The sequence below is a fragment of the Phalaenopsis equestris genome, unplaced genomic scaffold (genome assembly GCF_001263595.1).
Source record: "Phalaenopsis equestris unplaced genomic scaffold, ASM126359v1 Scaffold000002, whole genome shotgun sequence".
Lineage (NCBI taxonomy): Eukaryota > Viridiplantae > Streptophyta > Magnoliopsida > Asparagales > Orchidaceae > Phalaenopsis > Phalaenopsis equestris.
In genome coordinates, this window is record NW_018164444.1 from 55,432,350 (window position 1) to 55,454,591 (window position 22,242).

Consider the following 22,242-nt stretch of genomic DNA (forward strand, 5'->3'; position numbering starts at 1 on the left):
GTTTGAGAGAAAATATTGCATCAGAAGTCCGAACGTTGTTATGCGTCCGGACTCTAATAATTTCACACATCTATTAAGTGGCGGGCCCTAGGTTCGCGAAATAAAAAAAAAAGAGAAAAAAGCTGTTGTTTGACGCGACTCGATCCGAAAACTGCCTTCTTTAAAAACAAAACCACGCGGTTTTCAAAATCGGGTACTATTCAAACCCAATTACTGTTCATTTTTTTTCTCAAGCCAGAGTTTTTCTTGCGGCTAAGATTTAGACGATAACCCTCCATTAGTTCTGAAGAGCATGGTAGCTTAACAATTTTGAAGAAAGAATGTGAAGATTTTGGTGAAATGGAGGTGAGTTTTGCTGCCATCAAATGGTAGCATTCATTTAGGTTTGTTTGATGTCTGTTGACATCAATTTTTAAAGTCACGAGTGTGGGGTGTCCACCTACATGAATTTAGATGGTCTACGGTTCGTTCGTAGCATTTGGTAGCTCAAGCCACCCATTCGGAACTCTCTAGCACTTATTTGCGGTAAGGAGCTAGGGTTGGCGGCGTTTTAGCCTTACCCAGAAGATCCTGCCATCAAAAAAGCTCATTCAGGACATGAGAGATGCTTGGTTCCTATCCTGATGTTTAGAAGTCACCATACGCTCATCTGGAGTCCCTCATGGCGAAAGGAAGCCCTGGAATCGTCCTACACGTGTTACGAAAAAGATAGGTTTCGGGATACCCTACCCGCACCGTGACTTAGGAAGACCATTGGTGGCGATGTACCTAACGAATGGTGAAGTTTTCATTGAAAAAAATCCCCTAGGAACCCAAGTGATATCCTTGCAAAAGCTTAGCTCGAACCAAAATTGGCTTGAATCCGTATATCCACTAGCTTTGGTGGTTCCAACTTTCCTTGGAGGGGTTTCAACATTTGGATTTTGCATAATATAAAAAGCTTTTTAGCTAGTCCATTTTATAAAATTGTGGAGGGTTGTAAAATGAAAAAAGCTTTTTAGCTAGCCTATTTTACAAAATCATGGAGAGTTTTCCCTTCGAGATATCATAGAGTGAAATTCCCCACATTCCTCGCCAAAGTTGAAGGTGGCTATGTTGCACATCCATACGTTAAAACCTTGATTCCTATGTAAGAGAGCTAGGGACGAGAATGGTTCGCTGTGGAGCATTAGCACGTGTAGTACATCACATGTTATGTCATGTTGTATGTTTACACTTGCATGTTGTATGTGCCAATTGTCTTGACTGGTCATCCTGACACAATCAACTTAGCACTTAGGTCTGAATGACCACCTCAGCCTAGTCGACCGACCACATAGGTTCGATCGGCCGCCCTGCCTCAGCTTACCAACCACTTTGGTGGGCAGTTGGCTGACAGACCACTTTGGTCCGATTGGTCACCCCGAGCAAGCCGACCGACCACTTCAATCTGATCGGCAGCTCCGACCCAATGGACCTCGTTAACCATTACACGCGGTTGATCGCCCCGGTCAAATCAATAGGTAGATGGTCAACCTCACTTGCATATTTGTGTGCTTCCCGTGCACACTTGCATCTATGTATTCCTCGTATGACATGTTTGAATTTCATACTTGTATGAGCATGAAAATTAAACATTTGAATGTTATGATATATGATAAACTCATTTGCATGATGAAAATTAGAATCTTTTTCCTTTGACACGTGCCTGTATTTGGTGTCTCAATGAGAATCGACAACTGTTGTATCACCTCACACATATGTCACTATGTGTGTGTGCAATATGATATTCACATTTTTGTAATGAATGGTGGCTAGCAATGCTAGTCCGATGGTATGTGAATTTCCTATATGGAGAGCATATCAAAATGTCACTGGTGGTGTCACATTCGAACACCATAAGCCCTTTTTACGTTGTATACTCAATCACAGTTATGCTTTAGAGCATCTGAACTCATCGAGTGTGCAACTTATTTGCATTTGAGTCCTATCATTTGCATGTTGTTTGGTGATCTTCCATCGTGTTTGCTTATATCATATTTGAATGATCACGGTGTTGAATCTTGTGATATGTCTACTTGCATTTGCATTTGTCTACATGCTTTGGTAGCTAGCCAGACTCGATAGATGAGTGACCTTGTGTCGACCGCAATGTTTTAAAAAGTATTGTTTTCCGATTAGATCTTGAGGAGCAGTGCGAGTTAAAGCATCGAGATTGACACATGCACGACTGTGCTAAGGATTTAAGGAATCTAACTTATGTCGCCTTGCACGTTACAGGTCTGCACTTAATTGCCCTAGTTTAAATTTTAAAAAATATTAATTTTATATTTATGATGTCTATTCTATTTTTTAAATTATGCAAATAGCAAGCTAGGTCATATGTAAGGCAACCTTCTTTTTAAAATCTATCTTGGGCGACTTTTTGTTATATCCCTTAGATCTTTAGAACGGGACTGGAATTGGAGACCCCATCAAATTCGTACATACTCGAAGACTTTACCATGAGTACTTAGAAGCTGGTTAGGACACTTTTTATTAGATTGTGTGCTAAGCTAGGACTAAGTTGTTAGATAGTATTTTTGGCACCAGACTATTGTTTTGTGTTGGCCTAGCTAGGTGTCTTTTTCTACTTGTGCTTTTGATGTGCTTGCATGTTTACTATATTTGTGTATGTGCAATAGTATATTATGTTGGTTTTTCTTACAGGGAGTCGTTTAAATAAACACACACATATTTAATAAAGGGGGATCTATGCCATGATTTATATGCTAACCCATTCTTACAGACACTGCTATAAACTCCTCCCGCTAGGCATGACTCATATACATTGCATATTAACTCGTGCTAACGTGTTCTGCAGGTTGAGTCATTTATTTTCTCTTTCATATTTATTTGATAGAGTCCTACGATTAAGTTTGTATCAGAAATAAGGTATGTGCATGAGTTTTGAGGCGGATGACACATCGAACTACGTGAATTCTGAATTTATATTCTTGTATAAAATTAGGTCTGGGCATTTATATGCGTAGTCCGTCAGCGTCTACTACTTTTCTGAGAGATATTTTTGCCCCAGTGACACCGACCTTTCTATATTTCTTTTGGACGTGCTTTTACTTTTCTACTGCTTGAATTGGTGCTTGAAATTATTTTCTTCTTATTTCATTTTGTGGTTTCTCTAGGATTAATTACAAAAAATAATCTAGACGCATTAATGATCCTAAAATTTTAAATTTTCTACAAAATCTTAATAATAAAGATTAAGATTAATTAAATTAAGGGTTAAAATTTTCTAAAACACTTTATTTTCTGCATGGCATGCCAGATTTTAAATGGGCTACTTGTATGACTATACACCCTGTCATAATTAATAGGGCCTTCATGCTATTGGTGTTGTAAACAATTGTATCATATGATAGAATCAAGAAGAAGTCCTTGCGCTTCTCCATACCTGACCTGACCAAGCACAGTTTTTTAACATAGGAGGCTGTCTAGTACAACCAGGGTGTTAGAGGCATTGGCAGCCCAGACAGTGTATAAGTCCTTTATGCGGAGCATTTCCAACTTTGTAGTTGAACCTCCTTTTCTCTTCTTTCCAATGGTAGCACTGTCATTTTCTTGGTGAGCATAAGCCCCATCTCTTTGAGCTCGACCTATTTAGAGTCATAGAAATTAGAGTTTCCTTCCTTCAACTTTAGAGTTATCGAGGCTTCCTTAGACGACGTAATTCACGGATTGCTGACAAAGAGCCTCCAGTTGTGTTGGGTCGACTACCTTCACAACCACTTAGACTAAAGATCAATATAGCTTGAGATGACAGATTCGTGGTATCCTGAACTGACTACCTATACCTTTTTAGGGAATCTTTTCCTTCATGTTGACACCTCTTTTGAACCCTGTCGATTCTTTTGACACATCGTCACATGCCTAGGCATCGCCGCACGTGGTGGTTACAATGATTTGCCCTCTGCTCTATGGTCCAATATAGAAGTCGAAAGCATCGAGATTTTTCCTTGAGAAAATTTAAATACATTGGTTTTCTAAATAACCGGAGCCCAAGTTTTGGTGGTGCTCCGTAGACGCTCTAATGATCCTTCGATGATCCTTCCCTGAGTTAGGATGAAGCTCTCTGCTAGCATAGGAGAGTAGACGCCTTGATAACCAAGCTCTTTCTCAAGAAAACTGCCTCACACCCTCACCAAATGTGGAGGAAAATGAAGGAGATGATGAAGAGAAGGAGATAATGAAGAAGAAGATGAAGGAGGGGGAGAGAAGCCCTTACTCCTTTCTCTTTCTCCAAGAGGCCTCTCCGATGAACCACGAAAGCTCCCCAGAGGCTCTCCAAGCTCCTTCAACTCATCGATGAAGAAGGAGAGGGAAAGGGAGAGCGATTGACCCCCATAGATGTCGATGATAGGTGTTAATGGTGGGAAATGAGGCTTTCCCCCCGGTTTAAAAGCTCACGCCAGCAATAAACCGAAAACCTCTATGACCCTTCTAGAGGAGGGAAAAAAAGTCATTTCACCCCCTCTTTTACCATCTCAAGGCTTATCATTGCGATCTCTGCAATTCCGGCGGCCTCGGGAGTCAAAACGATGCAAAAAAAAATGTTCATTTTCTATCATCTAGGAAGTTACCTGTGCCTCGACACCAGATCTGGCACCTAAGTGTCAGGTCTAGCACCCAAGCGCTAGGTCTGGCACCCAAGCGACACCCAGGTGGAGATATACATCTTTGCTCTGGGAAAAAGGTAAAATTTTTTTGTGCTTTTGGTCGCCTAAGTGCTTGGAATTAACACCTAGACGTCAGGGACATGGAGTCAGACTTCCAATGGCTTGGGTTGGATGTTCAGGAAGGCATTTAGGGTACCTAGAACCCTATGCTAGCGCCTAAGCCTCTATCTAGCTCTGAAACTCTGATTTTCAAAGGAGTGCCCAACGGAGAATTTTTTGATCCATGAGCTATGGGAGACTCTATATAATTAAAACGTAGTCCCATAACCTTAAAATTTATTATTATGAAAACCTTCTCGTCAGTGTCCCAACATCTAGTGTTTGTAAAGTTAATGAAATATTTTGATGGTAAGGAGACATGTCGAAGAGCTGAAGAAAATGTGAATCATTCAAAATATTTTTAATTTATGCTTTAATGTGTGGAAAAGTTATATCACGCACCACTTTGATAGAATAAAGCTTGCATCTACAGGTCTGCATTCTTGGGTTCATGAAATTACAAAAGAAGAACATATTGAGACAATAAACATTAGTGAAGGAAATCTGACATAACAATGTTTTTTTCAAGCAAAAATGGCGCACAATTTATTAATCTTCTTATTAACACAGAGTTGGTTCTATTCTATGTGCAAAAAACATATCCCCATAATACCACCATGACACCGTCATTTTACTACCAAAATATTAACATATTACCTCAAAAATACTATGACCATTATACTATCATATTACCATCACATAACCATCTCCAAATTACCATATCTATACCAACAAATAAGACAAAAATACCAGCAAAAATTCTACAACAAACAATCAACAAAACAACACATTAAAAACCCTATAGCACTATAATACTATCATAATACCACTAAAATAACACTACATTATAGTAATAATACTACTATAAAATAATCAAATATCATCATAGTTTTATCATAATACCACCATAATAACGCTCAAATAACACAAAAATACCACGAGAATTTTACCATAATGACACCAAAATATCAACATATAACCATTATAAAACCACCAAATTGTCACTCAATAACACCAAAGAAGCATCACCAAACCACCATAATACCACCACAATACCACTAAAATATCACCAAAATACTATCAAATAATCTTCACAATACCATCATAATACTACCTGAATTGTGGTGGTCTTATGGTGAAATTGTGGTAGTATTATGATGATATTGGTGTTGTAATGTGATAAACATTTAGTGGTATTATACTAATATTTCGATGTATTTTTTGCAGTATTCCAGTGATATAGTTGTGATATTTTGGTAGTACTTTGAAAGTATTGTGATGATATTGTGGTTGTCTTACATGATAATATGGTGGTATTGTGATCGTTTTACGATGTTATTTTAGTGGTATTGAGATTGCAATATGTCCATATCATGATGTTAATATGATGATATTATGGTGCGCATGGTGGTATAGTTGGGTTAATTTGGTGAAATTGTTGTGGTGTTGTGCTGGTACAAAATGATATTTTGTGTTTTTCCGAACTCAATGAACAAATAAACCTTATCAAATCTAATGCATTGTTCTCTAAAGACATGTCATTAATATATATGGTTAAAATGGATATTTTCTATTCTTCCTAACACATAGAATAAATAAATATTGTCAAATAAAATGCATTTTTCTACAATATTAAATCATGATTATATATGATTATAATGAGATACTCACAAACACTAGAAATTAAACACAACCATTTACTTTCCCTGTTTACCTAAAAATTTTCTTCCCTTGTTCTTTGCTGCTCTTTTTCTTCCTTGGTTCCATTCGATATTGGTGTTGAAACCCTAAATCCTCGGCTCTGCTCTTATTTAGAATTCACAGATACTACGTGGAATTTTGAACAGGTGAAACCATAACTATCAAAATCTCAGGATAAAATCTAGTGGTGAAATCCGAAGAATAGGTTAACTCCTGCTCAAATCCTGCAACCAAACAGTCCCGAAGATAATCTTGTCTGCCTTCTCCATCCGGCAATCCTGTGAAGGTTCCAGCAAGGAACTGCAGGAACCTGGTACCTCCTTGTTGATACTGCAGTCCAGTAAATCTGGAGCAGCTCTGGTTTCCATAATAAATGCTTTGAGCTTCGAAGGAATGAGTGGAGGAAGCAGAGCGACTGCTCGTAGCCGTGGGAAGCCCCGGGCCGGAGACGGCGCAGGCGGCGATTCGTCTGCTGGTAATCTAAGAGCCGCAGTAGGAAGAGGAAGAGCGAAAAGCCGCGATCATGGTCTTCTCCGTATCATGAACGTGAGGGTTCGGACGCTTCTAGGGATTGGTTTTGGCTTTTTTGTTATACTTATGGCATCATTCTTGTTCTACAATCTCTATGGCCGATCCGATGATGATCCTGAGGTTCGAAAGTTGATGAGAATTGTCACACCCTTGCCTGCACCGAAGATGTTGGATTTGGCCCAGGTGAAAAAAATTGAACGGAAGAAGCGAAAAATTATGACATTTTTATTTATTTCTTCTTGTAATGGTTGGAGTTTGATTTTAAACAAAAAACTGTTGTCTTATGAGATTTTTTGCATAAATTTGTGTTCAGTTTCAGGGAGAGCACAAGGAAAGCTTGTATTGGGGAACTTACAGGCCTCACGTCTATCTTGGGATCCGTGCAAGGTAATTTTAATTCAGCAACAAATTTTATCTGCATTATAATCTCCCAATGACTCAGTGTTGATGCCTGTAATGGTGATTTTAATACACATCTTCATGCATAGGTAAGTAGGTATGCATGTAAAAATGTGAATTTTCGTGTTAGATATGTAAACAATAGGAATTAAGTGGGGATGTATGTAAATCTTTTTAAGAATAAAGAGGCACCCAATACGTAAGCGCTGCGTACATAATGGAGGTTATATTCACGTTATATCAGCATTATATTCACGTTATATCCCTTATAACCTCCATATAATTTTTATGTAACCTAAATGTAACCTACAAATATGTGAAGATAGAAGCGCGGAACTTATTTGTAAATTCAGGTAGGTTACAAGTAGGTTATATAGAGGTTACATGGAGGTTACAAGAGATATAACATAAATATAATACCGATATAACGCCCAGATAACCTCCATTATGCACGCAGCATTGTGTACGCCTTACGTATGCAAATTTTTTTCCACCCTAAGGGGCTATTTGACTCAACTAGGATTTAGCTCAAATAGTATTTAGTAAATCTTGTAAATCTAGATTTTGTAATTATTGAAAAATCTCACTGTGATTGCTATAATAATAACCACGAGAGATATCTTTATCTTTAAATCATGTGAATGGTGGGATTTAATAAATTTTGGAGTTAGTCAAGGGGGATTTATCAAAATTGTAAGATTTAAAGCCCAAAATTCAATTTTGAAGTATTTAAGCTTTGATTCAGCTTAAATCCTGACTAAAATTGGAGATCAAATAGTCCTTTAGATTAATAAAGACAATGAAGAAACTTATTACTGGCATATGAACAAAGTAATTTATCATGCATGCCCTTGTATGACTTTACATATTCAAATTGAAACCTTTATTTTGAGAAGAATTTTGTAAATTTTTTATACTTATTTTTTTCAGAAACCCAAAGTCATTAATTTTTGGACTAATGTGGATTGGCATAAAAGACGGGCAATATTTACTTCGACATGTATGCCAGGACTCTGATGGTCTTAGCACATATGGTTGGATTGAACACAATGGTCGAGATTATGGTCGTCAGGTATTGGTGGATCAAGCCTTTACTTTAACCACTAGTTTCTTAAAGGAGAGTGGAGATGGTAGCAGTTATGGAGGAGATTGGGCCGTAAGATTAGAAGCGCAGAATGTGAAGTAAGTTTGACTTTTTTATTGCATAATTATTCAATGAAAAAAATAAAATTAAATAAAATTGGGTTCTTTGAACCCTACAATGGTTAACTTTTCGGGGCATTTAGATACATACCACCCAATTCTTATGTATTTACATATTTAACACCTAAATGTTGCTTTTTTACATTTAGACCAACCCAATCTTTCATATCACCTAAAAAATATCGCTATTTAAACTTTTAAAAATTAAAATACACCTTTTCATGCTTACCTAAGGTGGTATGTATGTAAAAAAAAATGAAGTATAGGTGTCGAAATGTATATACTTAAGAATTGAGTGGTATGTATCATCTTCCTAACTTTTTTTGTTCCTTATGCTCTATTGTTTGATGTAGTGCGAAGGTTAATCCTAGCTTTTTGTGATAACATTTAGTAATTTACCAACATCACTCATTTATTACTTGTATGTGATTTATTGTTTTTTAGATTTTACGGATACTTAGAATAACTTTTTGGGGGCTTATGGTGAATGATAACTTTATAATTTCTTCATGAGCATATTATATCTGGTAAACTTTGGTTGACTTTGGCATCAAATTTCATTCTAAAATAAGGATGACTAATCTAAATGGAATAAACAGCTTAGTAGATATCTATGTCAGACATTATGAAAATATTTTATAACTATTGGTTATGATATAGGTTGAGATGTGAGTTATTTTTTATAGGAGTCTATATAAAGAGATCATTAATAAGGAGACCTGGTTTTGGAGTGTAGGGCTGCAAATGAGCAAAGCCAAGCCAAATGGGATCTTGCTTGAGCTTGACGCCTAAACCTTTTTCTAGTTTGAGTATAAGTTTGATTTAAGTAGTATTTATAGTGTTGTTTAAGCTTGGTTCATTTAAAATTATAATTGTTTGAGTTTGGTTTAAGCTCGACTCATTAACTAATCAAACGAGCCTTATTATATTTATTAACAAGGAACATAGCAAGCATATGTTGATTAATTGAGAAAACTTTATTGAGCATATTTTTGTGCGACTTATTGAGCTTAAATGAGGGTACTATTAGCTGTTTCTTAAACGAACTACTAATTAACAAACATTTTAACGAGCATACACAATTAGCTTATGTTTATGAATAAAAATAATCTGAATAAGACTCCTACATAATCTCTTATTAAATAAAATTAGAATTGAGTTTTAAATGAGGGTACTAATGAGCCTTAATCAACCTTCTTAATGAGCTTATTCATAAGCTTTAAATTATATTGTACATGATCACGAGCAAATCAAATACTAAGCTACTCAAGCTTGTTCATTTATCAAATGAATATTTATATAAATGTTCAAGTTTGTTTGATTAATTAATTAATGATCATTAATAAGTTGTAATTTGGTCGAGGCACAGATAATTTGTTGAGTATGTTGGTTTGTTTGCTAACCTAGTGGAGTGAAGTGTTTCGAAAGAGTATAAAGTGAATTAAATTTAAGTTTAAGGAGGGACAAAAAGTAAATAATGTTAAGATGCGTCATGATTCTTAGGAAGTTGGAGTTTTTGTAATATGGCAGTGTGTGTGCGTATAAAATAGTTTAGACAAATTATAAGAGATTTATTGACTGTTGTTTAGATGCAATAATAAGATCTTAGATACTGAAAACATCAACGAAAGATGAAATCATCACTTTTAATAAATCGGTACAGGGTTTAAGGAAACATGCTTGTTGGAAATGCGGGATGAATAAGATAATGAGGCATATTATTGATTAGATGCAATAATAAGATCTTAGATGCTGAAAACATCAACGAAAGATGAAATCATCACTTTTAATAAATCTGTACAGGGTTTAAGGAAACATGCTTGTTGGAAATGCGGGATGAATAAGATAATGAGGCATATTATTGATTAATGTTAAAAAAGTGAAGTAAAGCTAGCCATGAAGAAGTTACATAAAGGTAAACATTTGGGTCTAAATCATATTCTTATTGAGGTTCGGATAATTATGGGTGATGTTGTAGTTTGATTATGAAAGCTTTTCAGTGGAATTATGAAACCTAAAACATTGTCAAATGATTGAAGAAGACTCATTTGGTACTTGTGTTCAAGAACGATAATTTACTTATGATTATGGTTATTATTGGGAATCAAATTTATTAGTTATACAACGTGTGGTTTTGGGAGAGGCTAATGAAAAATAGTTTGTAAAAAGTTATGTTGTTATGATATAATCTATTTAGTTTTATGTTATGAAGATCTACTATGAATGCAACTTTTGTGTTAAGACTAATAATAAAAAAATATTAAGTAAAATAAAGAAATAATAATCTTTTTGTGTTTTTTATGGAAGTTAAATAGGAGTTTGATTATCAAAATGTGAATTGATTTGACGAGGAATTATGAAAAAAAATTCATTTGTTAATGGTATGCTGAAATTAATGAATATATGCGTGATGAGCAATGACTATTATTACTAATCGTAGAGTGATCAAGGAGTTCCAAATTACAACAGGTTTATATTGAAGATCAATATTAAAACTGCATTATTTGTTTTAATTTTGAACATTCTTATGAAGGATTTTGAAAGTTAGGTAAGCTATAATCGATGATATCTTTGTTGAAATAAGTGGAAAGCTAAAAAAATTAAAATAAATTCAGAAGGTAAAAAGGTCTTATGATCAATAAAGCAAATATCATATATGCAATTTTGGTGATTATGATGTATAGATCGAAGTACTGGTGTCAACTGAGCATTTACATATGAATATAAATATGGACCCATTTTTATATATATTCCCGAAAAAATCTCACCAACCTCGCCACCTGCCACATTTAGCTCGTTTACAACCGTGCATGCCATGGTTAATTTGACAGCCAGTGTTTATATGAATAGTTTTATATTACTTTATTTGAGTAAATTAAAAAAAATATTTTATTCTTATAAAAATAAGTTATTTTGATTAAGTTCATGCATATTAATTTAGAAACAAATTATTTTGATTTAGTTTTGCGAATTAGAATAATTAACGTACTTAGAACTTAATATTTTCATATTTAATTAGAAAAAGCTATAAATAAATATAATATGTTATGCCATGTGTCGAGCAACATTACATTAATATAAATGTTTGTTTGTTAGTGGAGTATAGCATTACTCAAAACAAATTCTAAATAACAAGTTTAAAGTGTTTGCTAATCAATTAATGAGTAACCATTGTTGTTTACTTAACGCAATGACAAGAAAAATATTTGTTGCCATTAAAATTAGAGTGCACAAAGGGGTCAGTCTTTGCCAATTAAATTTTTAATTCATCGGGGCTTTTAGAGTTCCTAACTTATAGGCTTATGGGGCAACCAAGCTTACACCTAAAGTTTAAATATTGGATTAATTATATAAAGTAATCAGAGGATATACATTTTTAGGGTTGAGACTTTTTGTTTAAGGTCGATGATTGACTTAGTATTATGCAATGATATCACGAAGACTTAGGGTTAACATCACTTTTGTTTTATTTTTCTATTGTTTTATTTTTAATTTTATTATTGAAAACATATTTAGTTTGTATAATTTTATATATTTTTATTTATTTATTTATTTTTAGACCAACTTATTTTCTAAAACACTTAAAAATTATTTTGAGTGTTTTTATTGCCACAACCAAACATGTTTCAATCCAAATTAAAACATAAAAAAAAAAAAAGAAAATAAAAGGTAAAAAATCTACAATTATGCTATCTATGTTACGTGGCCTTTTAATTTTAGGTAAGCAAATTGTGTGCTTTAGAAAGGATAATATTAAGATGAATATATGGAAATGCTAGAAAGATTCAGTTAAGAAATGATTATATTAAAGGAATGATGGGCTATGTTGATGAAATTTTTGTTTTTGTATTTTCCTTTTGTTTCTTTTTGCCGCAAGCTTTATATTAGGTGCTTGAATACTTAATCCGTCAAGTCAGTTAGGACTGTTTGAAGTAGAGGAGTGATATTCTTCCTGTAAGAAAAAGGTTTGTGTTCGTGTGGATTTAGCGTAATCATAGATCAATCAATGCCCAGAAATTCACAACTAACTACTATTTTCTTACTGGATTTGAATAAGATAATGAAAAGAAACTTGATAAGTGTCAGGTATTATTAATTCTGAGATTTATGTGATTACTTATAAGGGAAATTTTCATACGTAGCACATAATTCTTATGTATTTGCATATCTCACACCTGAACTTTCACATTTGCATATATATAGCACTTTGGTTGATACCGGAGTTAACCAATGGAAAAATAAATATTATTATTGAAATCGGAAATTACAATCAAACAAACACAGAAATTTACACTGAAAAAAACAAGATGCGAACTCCAACTAGGGTTGAATCAATGGGTGGTAGTGGTGGCCGGTGAGGGTCTAGAAGGTGGCTAGGTGGTCGAAAGGGGTGATTGGCGAGCAGAAACAGCAAGGAGGCTGTTTTCCAAGTTCCAGACAACAAGCAAGCATCGGAAGTCGACATGAAGGGGATTTCCTGGGTGGTGGTAGCAAGGAGGAAGGTGGCGACGGCATGGGGGAGGCGGCTAGCAGCATGGATAGAGATGGAGCCTGCTGTCCAGGGTGATGGCAGTAAGCCTGGATGGCTGGTGCTGCGGGTAAACTGCTGAAAACATGGTTCTTGGTAGTGGTAGCAAGGGAGGGATGGCTGGAACAGTTAGGAAACAGCAAGGGAATGCAGTCTGAAGGTGGCAGCAAGGTGGAACGGGGAGGAGCACGGTTCCTTGAAGGCGGCAGCATGGTGGAAGGGGCGGGACACTGATTTTGGATGGTGGCAGCAAGGTTGAGGGGAGGAGAGCTGGTTCTAGAAGTTGGCGGCAAGGTGGGACTGTAGAAAACAACTGGGTGGTGACTGCAGCTGGGACGGGCGATGCGGAGCGATGGTGAAGGATGCGGAGGGGTAGAGGAAGCATAATCACCACCTTGGGGGTGAGATATAGTCAGAGCGCCACTCGGACACTTGGATACTGTCATAGAATGGAGAAACGGAGATGCCGACGGCCGTCCCGAACAAACTCAAGTAAAAAACTGTGAATCCAAACTCTAATACAACACATATATAGGAAAATATTAGAAATGAAGAAAGGATAAAAGGAAACAAGTTGGTATTTGAAAAAAAAAGAAACATTGTTCGGTTCAGTTCTGCCCACTCACTATAACCGAATGTTGCAACTCGCAGTCACAGGATCACTAAACGTGCTCCTGCGTCATTGGTGTTTAAACCTATACATGAAAATGTGTATTTCACTTAAAAAAAATGTTAATAGTGCTATTTCTAATGACAAATTAAAGATTTGAGTGCTATGTGTGTAAACATGAAAGTTTAGGTTTGAGATGGGCAAATACATAAGTATTGTGTGCTATGTATGCAAATTCCAGTACTTATAAATCAATACTTTGTTGTTATTCTTTTTTTCTTTTCGACAACAAGTCATGCTTAATTGATTAGATTATCTGCGGAGGCGAGCCAACCATAATTGTTTTCTATTTCTTATGATCTTTATATCATCAGATCGATTTCAGATGAAGCAAAGTCGAGTTCTGCACATCTTTTCTTTTATATTGCTGATGAAGATGGGAATTCTCTTAGTCTAGGAAGAGAGAGATTGGAATATCAAGATGACATTCTTTTGTCTTCTGGTTCACGTGGGGATGTTGGAGGATGGGAATTTCATTTGAAATCAATGGTACAGACATTCTTTTTATTTTACTCTTTTTTTTGCTGTTTTTATTGAAAGAGGTTAACCGTTCATATAATATACATATCGTACTTTGTGATTTGTCTATTATCAGATAAAAATTTTCTGAAATTTTGTAAATATTAATTTTAAATATAATTCTTCATCTCCTTTCTATGGAATTAGTTATCTTGTCTTCATTATGGATGTAAAACTATTTTGGCATTTTTAGTATCGACATTTATCATGCTAAATTATCCATTAGTTATATGTGTGAGTGATACCGAGATTCAACCAAACGTCAATGGAAAGCAAATTTTATGATCGAATTCAAATACGAAATTACAATAAAAGAACATGAAAATTTGAAATTGTAATGAAAACAACACACAACACTAGACTTGAGTGGATGTAGGGTAGCGGAGGTGTTGGCTAGGGGGTCTTGGATGTGGGCAGGTGGTGGAAAAAGGTGGTTGGAAAACGGGAACAATAAGGTAGGGGCGGATCTGGGGAATGACAACAAAGAGGATGGCAAAGCAAACAAGAGGTAGCCATTTCAGGGGTGACATAAGGGGAGAAGAAAAACAACGATTTTACTGTTTTCTAGAGGACAACAACAAAGGTGGAGCTCTGAGGGGGAGGAAGCCGGTGCAGAGAAGGGACGGTGAAGGGTATAGGAAGGATACACACCTCTCATAATAGAGATATAGCTAGAGCACAACTTAAAATCTTAGATATAACTCTAGAAGAGACAAGGAGATGCTGATGACTGTCCTAGAAAAAAAAAAAAAAAAAAAAAAAAAAAAAACTAACTCTAGACACAATGAGGATAAATAAATAATCCTAGATAACTAGGAGTGGGCCTCCTTTTCTTGAAAGAGGCGACACTCCCACTTGAGAGGCTTGGCTGGCTTCCCAAGTTCTTGATCGGTTTGGTCCAGACGTCCAGACAACCGCGTCAGTCTCCAAAAATTGAGGGAGCTTTGACCTCATCTATTAAAATATGTCTCCTTGTAGTATGGAGCATGTTGGCCACGTTTTGCAAAAAAATTGTAATCTCTCAGTATTGGAGAGCCTTCGACCGCGTCTTTAGAAGCACCTGGATTTCACTGTTGGATGCAATATCCCACAAAACACCTGAGAATGTTTCCCGAATTACGAGTAATTATCTTTATCTGTGCATCCATTTGTCAGTACATTACTGAACCGAACTAAAAGTTTTTGCCAAGAAAACACTGCAGAGTCCTCTAAAAGTAGCTCAAGATTGGCTCATTCCTCTCTGAAGTGTCGCGGACTGAACCTCCCTTAATGGTGGCAGCACTGGCGATAAACTATCGGTCAGGATATCCTGAAACTCTCTCCATAGTGGGTACCCTGTGTCTGATATCGACTCTTTTGCCTCACTATTCTTCAACATCACCAAAACGGATCCCACTGACGCCTCTCCCATGGCAAGGTAGGATAATTATGTTCTTCCTGTCCTTGATGAATGAAAAAGGATCTTAAACCCATCATGCCACATCTTGTGATCAAACTTACACGGTCTCCTCAACGGAATGTGACAGATGTTCATGGATATGACATCACAACACACATGGTCATGCAATTGATCCTGAATAGAAAACTCTACAAGGTATTTCCTGTCAACGCTAACACTGTTCCTGTTCTTCAATCTAAATATGGAATATGATTGTGAATGTCTCTGAGTAGTGAGACTCAATTTGTTAATAATCTGTGTCGGTGTCACATTCTCACAATTACCTCCATGAATCACAAGGCTACACATCTTTCCCTTTATAGTGCAACTGGTATAAAAGATATGTCGAAACTACTACTGCTCTCTCATAGCTTCAGTCTGAAGGACTCATCAAATCTCAAGCATCTCACCCTCGTCAGCTGGAAGCTGGTACTCCTGCACATCCTCACAATCCTCTGTGTTTCCAACACCACTATTTTCTTCTTCTACTGCTTCCTACTTAATAAAAGAGATAACTCTGGTAGTAGGGCAACCTGAGACGATTTGTCCTAACCCTCGACATCTGAAGCACTTTCTTGCAGGCACAGTGCTGGGTGTACTGCTCTCGGATATCTTATCACTTTGATCAACTAAATCTTATTTTTGGATAGTTTTCACACCTCCTCAGGAGTACCATCGGCTCCTACTGTTGGTGACTGTTTGAATGAAGGCGGGGCTCTGATCTGTTTATGTAGTTTCATCACCTTCAGGGCCAATGTTTGAACATCACTCAATTACCAGTAAGGCTGCAGCTGTACAAAATTGTTGTTGGCTAACTTCATGCCTCTCAAATACCTGACCACAGTGTTCTCTTCTGGCTCCCTCTGCTCACAGTTCAACAAGAGTAGCTCAAACTCCGTTGTGAACTCCTCTACTTACAACTCTCTCTAATTTAAGTGATACAGTCTCAAGAACATGCCAAGACGGTAGTGTGGGGTAGATACTTCCTCTGCATCTTCTTTTTCATTTTCTCCCAAATAGTGATCTTGTTTCTACCTTCTCTTTGCCTCACCCTCTTTAGATTTTCCCACCACAGAAAAACACTCTTCTTCAGTTCTATGGGAGCAATTTTCACTCTCCTGCCAGTTGTCACCTCTTTATAGTCGAAAATTTTCTCAATAGTTTGCAAACACTCAATGAAGTCATCTGGATTCAATCTCCCCTCAAATTTCTGTAGCCATATTTTCATGTCCTCTAAAAATCACTTCATCCATTGATCTTCTCTAAATATTGAATCCAAAAGTACTATGGCTTATTTTTCACTTCATTGGAATCATCCCTATGGAAGGGATTTGGAATTCTCCTCCCTTTCTCCTTTGCGAATCTTGCTATCTCGATCAACGTTGATATCTCTATAAGTCCTTTCCTCAATTTCAATAATTCTTTGCTGAAGTTGGCATATTATCCGCTGCATCTCTTCTATGGGAAGTTTCTGATTGATTTCCAACACTTTCTTTCTCTGTGGCAAACTATGGTTTAGGTTTTAGAGGTGAAAGAGGTTGTATGGGGATGATTTTTGGGTGGGGAAAAATTTTCAGTGTGATTGGTTTGAAAAGTCAGCAAGGAGAATTAGGGTTAAGTCAATATTTGGTTATGGTTTGATTGGTTTAGGTCACCATAGGATGGAACTAGGATTGGGCTAACTTTGATACCAAATGATACCGGGATTTAACCAAACGACAATGAAAAACGAATATTATTACTAAATTCAAGTATGAAATTACAACAAAACATGTAAATCTAAAATTTCAATAAAAAAACAAAAAACACTAGAATTAGGTGGATCTAGGTGTTGACCTCATTTTGAGGTCATTACTCTTTTCCTTAGGATCCTAGGATCTAGCTCTAGTGGTTCCTATTGATTATCTTAGAAAACTAGTATTGAAACTCATCCCCTTAGAAATTCCAGTCACTTCCTATTTCTTTTGTGATGTCTCGCATTAATGATCTTAAAACCATCATCGTATGGTTGAGTGGTTAAGGACTATCATGTGGAAACTCAGAGAGAAGTTTCTAATATGATTTCAAAACTTAGGAAAACCTCTTCAGGACTTCATCATCACGCACACATAAAATGCACAAAATTCACTAAGTTGCTCAAGTTCGGACTAAAGTTGAGCTTAAAGGATGAGTGAAAATGTGCACTTTTCCGGATGACCTCCGACAATAAAATGGACCACGCCAACACGTCCGGGACATTAATTTTAGCTATGAAAGGCACCCCATATTGCCATAATTTTGTGCACGAGCAAATTGCAAGAAAATGATGAATTCGTCAAAACGACCTCCGACGATGAAACGGACCACGCTAACGTGTCCGGAACGTCAGAATTATCTAAAAAGGACATCTATTTTTTTATGCTGTGACACATAAAAAAATATACAAATCAATTTTTTATTTTTTAAATATTAAATACTTTTATATTTGTATTATTACTTATAATATTAATTTTAATCCTAAACATTATTTCACCTAAACCACGCTAACCTCCCTCCCCACCCCGCGGCTCGATCGAAGCCCTAGCTCCCGCGTCCCCTCTGCCATTCGCGAACAGGCTTGCCCTCCTCTTCCCCCACACACGACATTCCTCTTTCCCCACACGCGACATTTCTCTGCCATTCGCGCACGAGGCTCGCCTCCTCGAGCTACCGAGCGGCTTGCCAGTTAGTGTCCGCCTCGTGTCCAACCCTTCTTTTTCTCGAGGTTGTATTTCCTCCGCCCTAAATGCATTTCTCCTCTCCCTTTACCTGATTCGACCACCAGTGAGGATGGTAGGTGGCTGCTCTTCTCCCCTTTGCCTATCAAATCCTACATGCAGGAAGCATGAAGGAAGATTTTTGGTGGTTGAAAATTTTTTTGGCTTGGGGAGGTGCTACTGAAATTTTGGCTTGACGTAAACTTCCTGTTCAGTTGCTCGACATTCCTTCTGGGCTGCTCGGTACTCTTTCTTGTTGTTTCCATATTCTTGCTTGGTTGTGTGTTTGACCGCCAAGGGTTGTTGAAAATTTTGAGAGGAAAAGGAGTTTGAGGTGTTCATTGGTTGTTGTTTCTCAAAACTTTTGGGAGGAAAGTTTCTGTAAGAAGTGTTTTCTTAAATTTGTTCTACAGTTTTACTTTGAGTCTGCATTAAGATATCTTTCTCTTCTTTCCTCTAATCTGCATCACTCGGATTTGCACTTGAAAATATTTCCTTTCTCTTTTAAAGCATGTGAAAGTAAAAGTTTAGGCCTGTTTTTGAGATCTAATCATGGAAAACTTCTTGAATCAATAAGATGAAGCGTAATATGACTGCCTTCTCTTACTTTCTGATTCGAAATGCATGATACAGAAAATTTTGGAAATTTCCAGTTGTTGCCATGTGATGGAATATGTGCTAGAAATGAAATATTAATGCTCTTTATTATCATTATTCCTCTTCAAGTAAATGTTGGGACATGTTGGCTTTAGGGATTCCATTTCAATGCTGAGACATGTTGGCTTTCGGGATTCATTTATACTTATCTGTTTCCTGTTACTTGTTACTATTTGAAACATATGTTGGGTGTAATATTTTGAGACATAAGGCTTTATGAGATTTGACTTTGATGATTCTATTTTCCCCATTTGGTGGGCTCGATTTTGACTCCTTATGGGTTGGATTTTAGCTGAAAGTTCTCTACTGTTTCTGCCCCTTTGCTGGGCTCGGTTTTGGCTCTTTCTGGCATGGATTTTAGCTGAAAGTTCTATTCTGTTTTTTCCCCTTTGCTGGGCTCGGTTTGGCTTAAATTGTATTCTTTTCTTTAGCTCTTATATTGGGCTCGATTTTGTCTAAGCTTTGGGCTCAGTTTGGCTTAGAGATTTATCTATTTTTGCCCCCTTTTACTGGGTTTAGTTGAGCTGAAATTGTGTTTTATTTTGATTCCACCTGTTGGACTCGATTTTGGCTGGAACTCTATTTTTGTTTGCCCTTTCCTATTGGGCTCGGTTTACCCTCTACGGCTCCCTGTTTTATCCTTATTACTGGACTCGGTTTGCCTCTGTGTTGGGCTCGGTTTTGCTTTGAAATGGTTTAGTTTTGCCCATGTGCTGGGCTCGATTTGTGCCTTGTGACGGCTGGGTTTTGATCACTTGTTGAGTTAGACCTTACTTTCGGGTTGACCCTATGTTGAAAAATGTTTCGGACTTAGTTTTGTTTTGGCTTGGTTAGGTGTTGTTTCCAGCACAATATATGGCTTGCTTTGGGGCCCTGTATTGCTTTTCTAGGCCTTGAGCCTTTCAGTTGTGAGCTTTCCTGTGGGTTGGTGGCTTCTCTTTGCTGTCCCTGGCTGTGAACTCTCTCCCGTGGCTCCTTTGTGGTGAATGTGGGCTGGTGGTTTCCCTTTGCTGTTCCTGGCCGTAAGCCCTCTCCCGTGGTTCTTTTATGTTAAATGTGGTATGGTGATTTCCCTTGGCTGCCCCGTGAGCTTCCATGCCTTGGTTCTTTGATTTTATGTTGTTTGCCCCTACCCAAGAACACCTGTTTATGTTGCTTGTCTCTTTGTGTTGGGACCGGTGGCTCCTCCTTTGCTACTCTTACCCGAGAATACCTGTTGGTTGGTTGTGTGGGCTGCTGCCCTTACCCGAGAGCATCCACGTGGTTCTCTTTTATTTTGTTTAGTTGTTCCCTGTTTCCCCCTTACTGTGAAGCTGGTTTGGTGGTTTTGGTTTGCTGCCCTAACCTGTAAGCTTGAGGTGTTGGCTGTTCTTTTGTTGCCTGTAACCATGAGCTTATGTTGGGGCTTGACTGTGTTCTTTCTTGACCCCACCCGTGAGCCTGTTGGAGGTTTATTCGAGCTCGTTTTGCCCTCTTGATTGCCCTAGTCGTGAGCACTTACATGTTATTTTGGATAATATTGCACTTGTTGCGGGAGGCTTGTGGTTGAAATTAGAACTTTATGATTTTATTGTTTACAAGATTTTAGGAATTATGAGGATGTCATTTGTGGATTATAACCTTTGATTCAATTAGAAAATTTTGAAAGGTTCTTAAAACTTCATTTCGGAAAATTATGAAATTGGTATGAACTGGATCCACGAAAGGATTTGAAAACTTGTGAAATTGTAATTCAGAAGGAGTTTGGAGGCTTGATTGACATTAAAATTCACATTAAAATTCCAATAACATAAATGCCACAGACTTGGGTGTGTGATTATGTAATGATGGAGCTGTGTATACCATTGTCACATTAATTCGGGACCGTTTCGACCTGTTCGAAACAAAATTTGGAGGGGATACTCTTCTTTGGTTGATCCAATTATAAAATTTGAGAAAATGATATCCTTCTTAGATTGATTCAAGGATCTTGGATCTCTTTTTCAGGTATTTTTTCACAGTTTTGAGGGTTGCTCCACCATTCATTCTCTCGATCTTTTGAGTGAATCAATTCCTCCTCTCTCAACCCCATTTTTATTCTTTTTTTTTCTTGTTTCTTTGTTCGGTTTTCAGTGTTTTTGTCTGACACATATGTGTCTATATATAGCATTTTGCTATATATGAAACCATCAAGCAAGGTCGCAAGTAGGTCAGTTCTGTTTTGGGCCTTAAGTCAATGATGACAAAGGTACGTCAGTAGTAGAGCAAAATGATATTCCATCTTACGACATCAGGATCAAATCTTGGGACCTGATAACCGTAGAATGATAATATCATTCACCGACACAAGACTAGCGGGGGACCCGTACCTTCTTAGGTTGTCGGCGGTCCTATCCCCAACGACGTGATCAACTCGTGGACAACTATGTTTTTTAAAACTGATAGGAACAGACATGATAAGAATTAATACAATATTTATAAAAATATTTTCACTATAAAATTGATTCAACTTCCTTTTTGTATTCCTGAAATTCATGTGCATGCTAAAATATAAATTTTAAATGTGTTACTGTCGGTCAAAAATTTTTTTTTCAATTGATTAATTTTGAAAATATGATATATGAAAATAATTTATGAGATTTAATTTAAATATAAAAGATATATAGTTTGGGTTTTGAAAGTAGTGTGTTTTAGTTTTTTTTTTGAAAAATGAGACCAAATGGATCTCATTCGTCCAATAGTTTGCATAATCGTGTCTGATACCGCGAATACTACACCCTCCCGAAAGATAAGTGTAGACCTCGGCGATAGACCCAATCCAGCAAACTAAGAGATTTGTGACATCCGTTTAGTCAGCGAACCTTTTATATATGACCGACAAGTTCCCCTATTTAATACAAAGATTAAATAGGGTTTATTTTATCTGGGTTCCAAGTTCCCTATAGAGGCAAGCCCCTATAGTTAATTACATCCCAAATGACGGGAGTCACTTGAGAAAACTCTCGATAATGATCAATGGTTCTAGTCTTCAAGAATTCAAGGTTCAGGCTTTCAAGGTAGGATGAGGAAAACCAAATGGGAATGGCACAATAAGGAACGCTTATTTTCAGGAGTCCAAAGGAAGGAGAAGG

At 36.9% G+C, this 22,242-nt stretch overlaps 1 protein-coding gene across 1 annotated transcript in view; it reads left to right on the forward strand.

The window, feature by feature from the left end:
* Positions 1 to 6,663: 6,663 nt before the first annotated feature.
* LOC110032801 (mannosyl-oligosaccharide glucosidase GCS1) overlaps positions 6,664 to 22,242 on the forward strand; it is a 56,035-nt gene continuing 40,456 nt past the window's right edge. Inside the window, exons 1-4 of the mRNA XM_020736560.1 lie at positions 6,664 to 7,166; positions 7,297 to 7,370; positions 8,313 to 8,564; positions 14,098 to 14,272. Coding sequence (XP_020592219.1) covers positions 6,846 to 7,166; positions 7,297 to 7,370; positions 8,313 to 8,564; positions 14,098 to 14,272 — 822 coding nt within the window. The 5' untranslated portion in view covers positions 6,664 to 6,845. The remainder of the gene's footprint in view (positions 7,167 to 7,296; positions 7,371 to 8,312; positions 8,565 to 14,097; positions 14,273 to 22,242) is intronic.